The following is a 13451-nucleotide window of genomic DNA, read 5'->3' as shown; positions in this document are numbered from 1 at the left end:
GTGCCCAAGTTCTTCTAGTGAGTGTCACAGGGTTGTACAGAGTGCCCCAGTTCTTCTAGTGAGTGTCGCGGGGTTGTACAGAGTGCCCAAGTTCTTCTAGTGAGTGTGGCAGGGTTGTACAGAGTGCCCCAGTTCTTCTAGTGAGTGTCGCGAGGTTGTACAGAGTGCCCCAGTTCTTCTAGTGAGTGTGGCAGGGTTGTACAGAGTGCCCCAGTTCTTCTAGTGAGTGTCGCAGGTTTGTACAGAGTGCCCCAGTTCTTATAGTGAGTGTCGCGGGGTTGTACAGAGTGCCCCAGTTCTTCTAGTGAGTGTCGCGGGGTTGTACAGAGTGCCAGATTCTTCTAGTGAGTGTCGCAGGGTTGTACAGAGTGCCCCAGTTCTTATAGTGAGTGTCGCGGGGTTGTACAGAGTGCCCCAGTTCTTCCAGTGAGTGTTGCGGGGTTGTACAGAGTGCCCCAGTTCCTCTAGTGAGTGTCGCAGGGTAGTACAGAGTGCCCCAGTTCTTCTAGTGAGTGTCGCAGGGTAGTACAGAGTGCCCAAGTTCTTCTAGTGAGTGTCGTGGGGTTGTACAGAGTGCCCCAGTTCCTCTAGTGAGTTTTGCGGGGTTGTACAGAGTGCCCAAGTTCTTCTAGTGAGTGTTGCGGGGTTGTACAGAGTGCTCAAGTTCTTCTAGTGAGTGTCGCGGGGTTGTACAGAGTGCCAGAGTTCTTCTAGTGAGTGTTGCAGGGTTGTACAGAGTGCCCCAGTTCCTCTAGTGAGTGTCGCAGGGTAGTACGGAGTGCCCCAGTTCTTATAGTGAGTGTCGCAGGGTTGTACAGAGTGCCCCAGTTCTTCGAGTGAGTGTCGCTGGGTAGTACGGAGTGCCCCAGTTCTTCTAGTGAGTGTCGCAGGGTTGTACAGAGTGCCCCAGTTCTTCGAGTGAGTGTCGCGGGGTTGTACTGAGTGCCCTAAGTTTTTGTTGAGTGCCATTGGTCATCAACTAAGTGCCCCGGGTCTACTATTGCATGCCCCAGGTCTTGTACTATTTGCCCTGGACCTGTACTGAGTGCCTCAGGTCAACTATGAAGTGCCCCAGGTCTTCAACTGAGTGCCCTAGGTTCTCTACTGAGTTCCCCCAGTTCTTCTAGTGAGTGTTGTGGGTTTGTTATAAATGCCCTGAATGTTGTACTGAGCACCCAGCGTCTTCTACCAAGTTCCATGGTTATTGTACTGACCCCCCCTCCCCCTCCCAGATTTTATACCCAGTGCCTCACTTCTTCTACGGAGTGCAGCGGCTTTGTACTGAGTACCTGGAAGAAGCTCCCAGAATATAGAATAGGGAGAGTCAAACGTCCAGTATGAATATTTATCGTGTTTTAACCAACCCCTGGAAGGAGGCACCCAGAAGGTGACTGGGGAGGTAAAAAATGTTTAGAATGCCTTTCCAGAAGGTTCTTTCAACTCCAGAGAAGGTTCCAGTTTTCCTGGAGCTGCTGCTACTGGGAGAGGGGAGGGCTACTGAGACAAGAATTGCAATCTGGGCTCCTTGCCATATTCTTAGTGGCCCCTCCAGGTGATGAGCGCTACATATGGGGGGCTCGTCCGGGATATCCTTGTGGTATATGCTACCATCACCTATATAATGTAGGGCAAGAAGAGTTTAATATCCAGTATGAATATTTATCATGCCTCTAGCAATCCCTGGAAGGAGGCACCCAGAAGGTGACTGGGGAGGTAATAAACGTTTAGGAGGCCTTGGAAGTTTTTTCTTCTCCAGGGAGGGTTGCAGTTTACCTGAGGCTGCTGCTTCTGGGAGAGGGCTACTGAGACAAAAATTGAAGACTGGGGTCCAGACCTGGACATATTCTTAGTGGCCTCTCCGGGGGGTGAGCGGTACATATGGGGGCTCGTCCGGGATATCTCTGTGGTATATGCTGCCATTGCCTATATAAAGTAGGGCAGGAAGAGTCAAATATCCAGTGGCAATCCCTGATAGGAGGCACCCAGAAGGTGACTGGGGAGGTAATAAACGTTTAGGAGGCCTTGAACGTTTTTTCTTCTCCAGGGAGGGTTGCAGTTTTCCTGAGGCTGCTGCTTCTTTGAGAGGGCTACTGAGACAAGAATTGAAGTCTGGGGTCCAGACCTGGACATATTCTTAGTGGCCTCTCCGGGGGGTGAGCGGTACATATGGGGGCTCGTCCGGGATATCCCTGTGGTATATGCTGCCATTGCCTATATAAAGTAGGGCAGGAAGAGTCAAATATCCAGTGGCAATCCCTGATAGGATGCACCCAGAAGGTGACTGGGAAGGTAATAAACGTTTAGAAGGCCTTGAACGTTTTTTCTTCTCCAGGGTGGGTTGCAGTTTTCCTGAGGCTGCTGCTTCTGGGAGAGGGCTACTGAGACAAGAATTTAAGTCTGGGGTGCAGACCTGGACATATTCTTAGTGGCCTCTCCGGGGGGTGAGCGGTACATATGGGGGCTCGTCCGGGATATCCCTGTGGTATATGCTGCCATTACCTATATAATGTAGGGCAGGAAGAGTCAAATATCCAGTGTGAATATTTATCATGCCTCTGGCAATCCCTGGAAGAAGGTCCCAGAAGAAGCCTAGGGAGGAATGTTAGGGTTAGCTTCTTCATATACATTTCAATCCTCTTACAAAGCTCTGGCTAGTGCCTCCTGGTGCCCTTGCTCCTTGAGGTGGTCATACCTTTTGAATTGTAGAGAGAGAGTCCTTAAAGTCCCTAGTACTCTCATACAAGTCCATCAGTGTATGTCCTGGAACCCCAACTAGGTTCCCACTAAGGTGAAGGATAGTAAGCAAAGTAAAGTGTTACTTAGTGCAGCACTCTCCTGTTCCAGATCCAACACATGGAGCGACCCAATCTCAAGATGGCTCCCTCCTTTTATCTACTTGACCCCAGCAGAGACTACTATTAACATAGGTAACCCATGAATTCCTGGAGCCATCAGTTTGGGACAACTCAATACTTTTTCCCCAGAGGGTGGGTCCATGAGGTCCTGGAGTCACAGGAAGTGATTTTATTGATGCTGTTCAAAAAAAGAAGAAGAAGGCAGGTGGTGGGCCGTGGAGCAGGGTAGGGGGCATTGCCAGAAAGGAGGTGTGTAATACAGCGATGGCTTTGTGGCCATTACACTGTACTAGTTTGATCCCAAGTCGAAGATCTTCTCTAAGGACATAGTGGTAAGGTCAGAAATGTCCTGTCATGTGACCAATGTGTTCCACTCCTGTTACAGGACAAGATGCCGCTTTGGTGACCGTCTACAAGACATGGCGGAGGCCAACTATACGTTATGCAGCAATGTCAGTGAATTCACCCTCAGCGGTATTCCGAACTTGGAGAACTACAATTTCTGGCTTGGTTTCCTCATTGCCATAATGTATGTCATGGCGGTCGTAGGGAATTCTACTATTCTCTACATCATTAAGGTGGACCAGGAGCTCCACGAACCCATGTACGTCTTCCTTTTCCTGCTATCGGTTGTGGAAATCCTGATAGCCACCACGGTCATGCCTCAGATGTTGGGGATCTTCTGGTTTAACCAGCGGCAGATCACTTTCGACATGTGCCTGACTCAGATGTTCTTCATTCACTTCCTATCGGCCCTGGATTCCGGGATACTGGTGGCCATGGCCGTAGACCGATACGTGGCCATTTGCCACCCGCTTCGATACACTTCCATCTTAACTCACCGAAACATTGCAAAGATCTCCTTGGTCATCATATTACGAGGGGTGGCGGGGATGACCCCTCTCCCACTGCTTATAAAAAGGCTTCCCTTGTTTCGGAGAAACTTGCTGACGCATTCTTACTGCCTCCACCAAGAAGTCATGAAGTTGTCCTGCGATGACTTTAAGGTCAACGTCATCTACGGCCTGTTCATCATCCTCTATACCATGGGCGTCGACTCTCTGTTCATCTCCATCTCGTACCTGCTGATCATAAAGACGGCGGTGTGTCTGCTGGCCGAGGCCAGTCTGAAGGCCATCAGTACCTGCGCCGCCCACATATGTGCCGTCCTCGTCTACTACATCCCCCTCATCGGCGTTTCTGTGGTGCACCGGTATCCAAACGCCTCGGCTCCGTACCTTTATATCCTTTTTGGAAATGTCTACCTCCTACTGCCCCCGGTGATCAACCCCTTCGTTTACGGCATTAAAACCAAGCAGATTCGAAACAGGCTTAGCAAATTGGTCAGTAAAATAATAAAGTCGGAGTAAAATCTTGTTCAGGTTGAAGACTAATGACGATATCGGGAACGTTGGAGAACAGATTTTGTGAAAAGGAAGACAATTGGAGGTCTGATTCCAGGGATTTTTTACCTCCTAATTTTATGGACAGAGGAAGGCTTAGAGTGCCCCTCGATCTGCTGAGATCCAATCGGCTCTCAAAACCAGTTAAAGCTGCTTTTCAGTTGGAAGTGGAACTAAACTTTCTCGATCAACTACTTGTAATCCTCGTGCTGCTAGCATTAGTAAATAGATAGGAAGGGAGGTTATAGATGACTTGTTTTCAACTATTAAATTTTTTCTACGTTTCTTCGGTTGCTTCCTGGATTCTGGCCTAGGCCAAAGTGATGTCCTACGTCCCAGGAGTCTTCATGAGAGGAGGGGCTTTCTTAGCCGGGACCCGGGCCCTCATGGCCATTGCAAGCAGCCGGGTTACCTTACAAGTAGGACCGACTTCCAGGGCAGCCGTTCTTCTTAGCCCAGATTGTACTCTCCTGTGTGAGGACGGGGGCCGGAGAACAGACCCCTTCACCCCCCTGAATGTGCCTGTTCAACCCCCCCCACTCCCAGGGGCTCCACGACCAGATTTACACAGGCAATGTGCGTGGTCATATTTAATATTGAGCCTGGGCAAACATTGGGCAATGTTCTGGGCAAACATTCTCTTACCCCCCCATGCTTTCCACCTCAACATCCCGAAATTACACAGGACCCCCTACCCCATCCCCTCACCCATACTACCCCTATTATTACACAGGACCCCCCATACTACCCTCGTCATTACACAGGACCCCCCATACTACCCCCATCATTACACAGGACGCCCTACCCTATACTCCCCCCCATCATTACACAGGACTCCCTCCCCCATACTACCCCCATCATTACACAGGACCCCCTACCCCATCCCCCTCACCCATACTACCCCTATTATTACACAGGACCCCCCATACTACCCTCATCATTACACAGGACCCCCCATACTATCCCCCATCATTACACAGGACCCCCCTCCTCCATACTACCCCCATCATTACACAGGACCCCCTACCCCACCCCCCTCACCCATACTACCCCTATTATTACACAGGACCCCCCATACTACCTTAATCATTACACAGGACCCCCCTTACTATCCCCCATCATTACACAGGACCCCCCTCCTCCATACTACCCCCATCATTACACAGGACCCCCTACCCCACCCCCCTCACCCATACTACCCCTATTATTACACAGGACCCCCCATACTACCCTCATCATTACACAGGACCCCCATACTACCCCCATCATTACACAGGACCCCCCATACTACCCCCATCATTACACAGGACCCCCCCTATACTACCCCCATCATTACACAGGACCCCCTACCCCACCCCCCTCACCCATACTACCCCTATTATTACACAGGACCCCCCATACTACCCTCATCATTACACAGGACCCCCCATACTACCCCCATCATTACACAGGACCACCTCCCCTATACTACCCTCATCATTACACAGGACCACCTACCCCATACTACCCCCATCATTACACAGGACCCCATATACTACCCCCATCATTACACAGGACCCCCCATACTACCCTCATCATTACACAGGACCCCCTACCCCATACTACTCTCCATCATTACACAGGGCCAACTCCCCCATACTACCTCCATCATTACACAGGACCCCCCCATACTACACCCATCATTACACAGGACCCCCCATACTACCCCCATCATTACACAGGACCCCCCATACTACCCCCATCATTACACAGGACCCCCCATACTACCCCCATCATTACACAGGACCACCTCCCCCATACTACCCCCATCATTACACAGGACCACCTCCCCCATACTACCCCCATCATTACACAGGACCCCCTCCCCCATTACACAGGACCCCTCTCCTACACTACCCCATCATTACACAGGACCCCCCCATACTACCCCCATCATTACACAGGACCCCCCATACTACCCTCATCATTACACAGGACCCCCTACCCCATACTACCCCCATCATTACACAGGACCCCCCATACTACCCCCATCATTACACAGGACCCCACATACTACCCTCATCATTACACAGGACCCCCTACCCCATACTACCCCCATCATTACACAGGACCCCCCATACTACCCCCATCATTACACAGGACCCCCTTCCCCATACTACCCCTATTATTACACAGGACCCCCCATACTACCCCCATCATTACACAGGACCCCCTTCCCCATACTACCCCTATTATTACACAGGACTCCTCCCCCCATACTACCCTCATCATTACACAGGACCCCCTACCCCATACTACCCCCATCATTACACAGGACCCCCCATACTACCCCCATCATTACACAGGACCCCCTTCCCCATACTACCCCTATTATTACACAGGACCCCCCATACTACCCCCATCATTACACAGGACCCCCTTCCCCATACTACCCCTATTATTACACAGGACTCCTCCCCCCATACTACCCTCATCATTACACAGGACCCCCCATACTACCCTCATCATTACACAGGACCCCCTCCCCATACTACCCCCATCATTACACAGGACCCCCCATACTACCCCCATCATTACACAGGACCCCCCATACTACCCCCATCATTACACAGGACCCCCTTCCCCATACTACCCCTATTATTACACAGGACCCCCCATACTACCCTCATCATTACACAGGACCCCCTCCCCATACTACCCCCATCATTACACAGGACCCCCCATACTACCCCCATCATTACACAGGACCCCACATACTACCCTCATCATTACACAGGACCCCCCATACTACCCCCATCATTACACAGGACCCCCCATACTACCCCCATCATTACACAGGACCCCCCATACTACCCCCATCATTACACAGGACCCCTACCCTATACTACCCCCATCATTACACAGGACCCCCCATACTACCCTCATCATTACACAGGACCCCCCATACTACCCCCATCATTACACAGGACCCCCCATACTACCCTCATCATTACACAGGACCCCCCATACTACCCCCATCATTACACAGGACCCCCCATACTACCCTCATCATTACCCAGGACCCCCCATACTACCCCCATTATTACACAGGACTCCCTCCCCCATACTACCCTCCATCATTAGACAGGACCCCCCATACTACCCCCATCATTACACAGGACTCCCTCCCCCATTTTACCCCCATCATTACACAGGACCCCCTCCCCATACTACCCCCATCATTACACTGGACCCCCCATACTACCCCCATCATTACACAGGACTCCCTCCCCCATACTAGCCCCATCATTACACAGGACCCCTACCCCATACTACCCCCATCATTACACAGGACCCCCCATACTACCCTCATCATTACACAGGACCCCCCATACTACCCCCATCATTACACAGGACCCCCCATACTACCCTCATCATTACCCAGGACCCCCCATACTACCCCCATTATTACACAGGACTCCCTCCCCCATACTACCCTCCATCATTAGACAGGACCCCCCATACTACCCCCATCATTACACAGGACTCCCTCCCCCATTTTACCCCCATCATTACACAGGACCCCCTCCCCATACTACCCCCATCATTACACTGGACCCCCCATACTACCCCCATCATTACACAGGACTCCCTCCCCCATACTAGCCCCATCATTACACAGGACCCCTACCCTATACTACCCCCATCATTACACAGGAACCTCCATACTACCCCCATCATTACACAGGACCCCCCCATACTACCCCCATCATTACACAGAAACCCCTCCCCCATCATTACACATTACCACCTCCCCCATACTACCCCCATTATAACACAGGGCCCCCTGCCCCATACTACCCTCATCATTACACAGGACCCCCTACCCCATACTACCCTCCATCATTACACAGGATCCCCCATACTACCCCCATCATTACACAGGACCACCTCCCCCATACTACTGCCACAATTACACAGAACCCCCTCCCCCATCATTACACGGGACACCCCATACTACCCCATCATTTCACAGGACTCCCCATACTACCCCCATCATTACACAGGACCCCCTCCCCCATCATTACACGGGACCCCTCTCCTACACTACCCCATCATTACACAGGATCCCCCATACTACCCCCATCATTACACAGGACCCCCTCCCCCATACTACCCCCATCATTACACAGGACCCCCCATACTACCCCCATCATTACACAGGACCCCCCATACTACCCCCATCATTACACAGGACCCAATATACTACCCCATCATTACACAGGACCCCCTCCCCCATACTACCCCCATCATTACACAGGACCCAATATACTACCCCATTATTACACAGGAACCCCTCCCCCATACTACCCCCATCATTACACAGGACCCCCTCCCCCATACTACCCCATCATTACACAGGACCCAATATACTACCCCATCATTACACAGGACCCCCTCCCCCATACTACCCCCATCATTACACAGGACCCAATATACTACCCCATTATTACACAGGAACCCCTCCCCCATACTACCCCCATTATTGCACAGGACCCCCCCCCCATCAGTCTCACCTTGATCTTGTCCAGAGGATGTCATGCGAACACCAGGTACACCCCGCCGAACCCTCGTGTGAACAAGTTCTTCAACAGCCCGATTGGCTGTGGTTTGTTGGACGCTATGAGGGAGAGGGGTCAGTGTGACTGCTCTTGGGGGCTCTCGGGGGCTGACAGGCGCTCTCCTCAGACATGGTTTACTTTACTGGGCCGGCCAATCACCGCACAAGCTACAGACATAACACCCAACCAATCACCAGCACCCCCAACATTCAATTCCACCCTCATCTCCTGAGTGATTTCCACTTGTCAACTATTTGCGGGCAGCGCGGGGGGGAAAGGGGCAGCTCAGCTGCTTTTGGCCCCACAACAATGCCTGGGCGTGGGGTGGCTGCAGGGCCGTTTGAAGGAATTTGGGGGCCCCAAGCAAATTGGACATGGAGGCCCCCCAACCCTCCCCGCACGCAAAGCCTACATGAACCACAGCATAGATACTAAGCGGTCACAAATATGTCATCTGCCTGCTCTTCTCTGGACCCATGTGAAAGGGGCTTAAGGCTTCATTCACATGTGCAGCTGGGGGATGGTAAAACCAGGCCCTTGAGCCTGCTAGTCTGTCCGCTCAGAGCTGTACCAATGCCATGGCAAAAATTAAATAGCATGTCACATTAGGTGGGCGTTACCAACCAATGCAAGTCTAAGGGGGAGTGCCGCAACTGCCCCACAACCCGAATGCAATGCATGTGATTGCAGCACACTAGTGCGGCATTTACGGGGTTAAATCAAGCAGTGAGAAAGTGACATAACACCTTGCCACCTGCCAAATGCCCTATGAAGAATGATTGAAAGTGGATTGCTTTTCACGGGATACTGCACGTGCGAATGAGCCCCTAGAGGGGAATTTACCTCACTTTATGAGTTCCTTTCACTTCCTGTTGCATCCTTGTGACAGGAAGTAAATGGAAATGTTCCCAACAGTACACAGACTAAGGATGAGCTCTGGCGTGTTCGCATAGAACACGCGCATAGCCCGCTAGGAAGTGAGCACGGCGCTGCGCAAATAACAGCCAGGAAGACATTTAACGATCCCTGCAGCCGAGCATCGGGACAATGTCTCCCTGGCTGTGATTAGCACAGCGCCGTGCACACTTCCTGGCGGGTTCTGCACGTGTTCTATGCGAACACACCAGAGTTCATCCTTAACACAGACATAGCCTGTCTATAGCCAATTGTACTTGCGCTCTGCACATGTGCCTATCAGCCCCATAACATAACCAGCACTGGGTCCTAATTGTTCTGCCATAGAGACAGAGATCAGCGCTGTCCATTACAGGGGTAGGACCGAAACCCTGATTGTTCAGCCATTGGTGCAAAGTGGGAGAATTCTCCCATCCACTTGGAGGGAACTGGATCATATATAGATTTTTACTGGTGTACTGATTGAAAAAAAAAAAAAAACAATCAAAGTATTTGCTGCGTAAAAGTTCTAAATGGAACAACAAGGGGGGTGATAGAGGAGAGAAGGGAAGGAGATAGGGATAGTTCACTGAACAAAGTGTAAAATGTCCGTTTATAAAGCAGTGAAATCTATTCACTGCTTCTTTCTCCGGCATTCACGGTGAAGATTTTTCTCCTCTGTGTGCCAGTTTATGAAGCGGAGAAGATGGCTTCACCCTTGGAGGAGTGAAGTGATCTACCAACGCTTCAAACACTGGAGAACGGACCAGAAATTCACAGAAATACGGAGAAGTCAGTTTATTGAGCAGTGATAAATTATCACCGCTCAGTTCACTGAAAGACACGTGGTTAATGTAATTAAAATAACGAGTCCCCCTGCATAATATATATATGTATGTATACACACACACATTATATATATGTACATGTATACATTATATATATATTTATGTATATATATGTATACACATACAAATTACAGGGGGACATGGTTACAGTGTTGGGGGGTCTGAACGAGGTTGAAGGAAGACCTGTGTGAAGTTGGCACCCCATGTTTGTAAAATCTGAATAAAAATATACCATTCGTTTGTGCCGCGTTTGTGATGGTTTGTGCCGCAAAAAGAAACGTTTGTGCCGCTCAATATCTCCGGAACCAAAGCGGCACAAACGTTTCTTTTTGCGGCACAAACCAGCACAAACGCAGCACAAACGAATGGCGCCGTTTTTTTAAAAATTCAGCAACATGGGGTGCAAAGTGGGCGGGGCTTGCATTAAATTGAATGTTTAATATCTCAGAAACCAAACCGGCACAAATGCTCGTTTTAGCGGCACAAACCAGCACAAACGCGGCACAAACGAATGGAATATTTTTATTCAGATTTTACAAACATGGGGTGCCAACTTCACACAGGTTTAGCCTAGGTTCACACTGCTGCGAATTCAAAATCGCGATTTCGCGGCCGCGATTTTGCCGCGATTTCGGCCGCAATTTAATGTAAATCGCGGCCCGAAATCGCAAAAAGTAGTACAGGAACTACTTTTTGAAATCGCAGATGCGGCGTCGCACTGATTAGGACAGTGCCATTGCCGACAATTGCCGCAGATTTGAGATGCGATTTGACATGTCAAATCGCATCTCAAATCGTTCCAAATCGTACCCAGTGTGAACCAGGGCTGAAGGAAGTTAAAAATCTTCCTCCTTCCTCCTCAGAACCCCCGGGATTCCCTCTTCACTCCCCGCTTCACCACCTCTGAGATGGTGAATCGGGGAGTGTGAATTCTGACACAGATCGCCAGTGAAGAGCTCAGATCACAGCTTCATAAACTGCCCGTTTCTGTGTCAGTCTATGAGACTTCTCTGTGTGTAGAGATAATCGACGGGAGAACAAGTTCAAACACTTCTCCCCCGATTATCTCTGTTTCATAAACTGTTTATGGGCTGGGATCAGTGGTGATCCCTGGGATCACCGCTCTTCACTGCTTCATAAACGGACACCCAAATGTGTAAATGCAAGTGTAAAGTACAGTTCACTGAACAAAGTGTAAAGTGTAAATGCAGAGCTCACTCATTGGATGGACGAGGCTGGAAGCCGGTGGACGAGGCTGGAAGCCGGTGGCTCAGACATCATACACACAGCTTGGAATGTGTAGCAGCCAGGACTGCAGTTCTTCTTCATATCTCCCGTGCACATCTCCCCCTCTCTCTCCTGCACACAGCTGTACATCGTGATAGGGGAGACAGGAGGAGAAGGAGCTGTGGTGTCTCCTGTTCAATGCAGAGAGGGGGGAGTGAACTCGCTGGGCTGTGTGACAGGAATGTCAGAGACACTCACTCCACTCAGCTCCAGCCACCGGCCCGTAATGCGCAGACTGATTCTCCTGTCCTACGGATGGGAGAATCAGTCTGTTCCCTCGATCTGTCAGTGACCGGACTTCCCCGACCCTGCAAAGCGGGGACAAACTTATAGCAAGTGGCTGCTGGGGGCCCCTGGCCAGCTCGGGGGCCCCCAGCAGTTGCTTGCTTTGCCTGTCCTGTTCCGACGGGCCTGGGGTGGCTGGATACCCCTTTTGCCCCGCATTAAAGATGGCCCTAGCCAGAGCCGATCCTAGGGTCACAGGCGCCTGGGTGCAGAAATATTTCTGGCGCCCCCACATGGACGTTGTCGTTTAAACTAACTCCTCCCCTTTACAAATGTTTCTATGGTAATGACTCAACCACAGAGATGTTCCCCCACAAAGTCTTCATTACCCCGGGATCCTTACATGATCTCTTAACAATATGATGGACACAGAGAGGGCTTCTGTTAGAGAGTCTGTTAGAAAGAGCCCCCAGACATACTACAGACATGATACAGGAGATGGTCAGAGACTGCAGACATGATACAGGAGATGATCAGAGACTGCAGACATAGTACAGGAGACGGTCAGAGACTGCAGACATAGTACAGGAGATGATCAGAGACCGCAGACATAATACAGGAGACGGTCACAGATTGCAGACATGATACAGGAGACGGTCAGAGACTGCAGACATAGTACAGGAGACGGTCACAGATTGCAGACATGATACAGGAGATGGTCAGAGACAGCAGACATGATACAGGAGACAGTCAGAGACTGCAGACATGATACAGGAGATGGTCAGAGACTGCAGACATGATACAGGAGACGGTCACAGATTGCAGACATGATACAGGAGATGGTCAGAGACTGCAGACATGATACAGGAGATGGTCAGAGACTGCAGACATAGTACAGGAGACGGTCACAGATTGCAGACATGATACAGGAGACGGTCAGAGACTGCAGACATAGTACAGGAGACGGTCACAGATTGCAGACATGATACAGGAGATGGTCAGAGACAGCAGACATGATACAGGAGACAGTCAGAGACTGCAGACATGATACAGGAGATGGTCAGAGACTGCAGACATGATACAGGAGACGGTCACAGATTGCAGACATGATACAGGAGACGGTCAGAGACTGCAGACATGATACAGGAGACAGTCAGAGACTGCAGACATGATACAGGAGACGGTTAGAGACTGCAGACGTAGTACACAAACAAGGAGAGAAGAAGGGAGGGGAGAACTCTGGCACTTTGGCGCCCCCACCTCTGCAGGCGCCTGGGTGCAATGCACCCTGTGCACCCTGCCTAGGATCGGCCCTGGCCCTGGCAATTTCTTCTAAGA

At 50.7% G+C, this 13451-nt stretch overlaps 1 protein-coding gene across 1 annotated transcript; it reads left to right on the top strand.

The window, feature by feature from the left end:
* The first annotated feature begins 3250 nt into the window (after nucleotides 1-3250).
* LOC120928449 (olfactory receptor 51E1-like) lies at nucleotides 3251-4711 on the top strand. Its single transcript, XM_040339549.1, has one exon. The coding sequence runs from the start codon at nucleotides 3275-3277 to the stop codon at nucleotides 4223-4225; it is 951 nt and encodes a 316-aa protein (XP_040195483.1). The 5' UTR covers nucleotides 3251-3274; the 3' UTR covers nucleotides 4226-4711.
* The last annotated feature ends 8740 nt before the right edge of the window (nucleotides 4712-13451 follow it).

The sequence above is a fragment of the Rana temporaria genome, chromosome 2 (assembly GCF_905171775.1).
Source record: "Rana temporaria chromosome 2, aRanTem1.1, whole genome shotgun sequence".
Taxonomy (NCBI): Eukaryota; Metazoa; Chordata; class Amphibia; order Anura; family Ranidae; genus Rana; species Rana temporaria.
Note: the sequence above shows the minus strand (reverse complement) of the source record. Positions and strands in the feature narration are given on the sequence as shown.

Excerpts from the sequence above, each read along its gene's own strand:
- LOC120928449 (XM_040339549.1), top strand. The coding sequence starts at position 3,275 with ATGGCGGAGGCCAACTATACGTTATGCAGCAATGTCAGTGAATTCACC.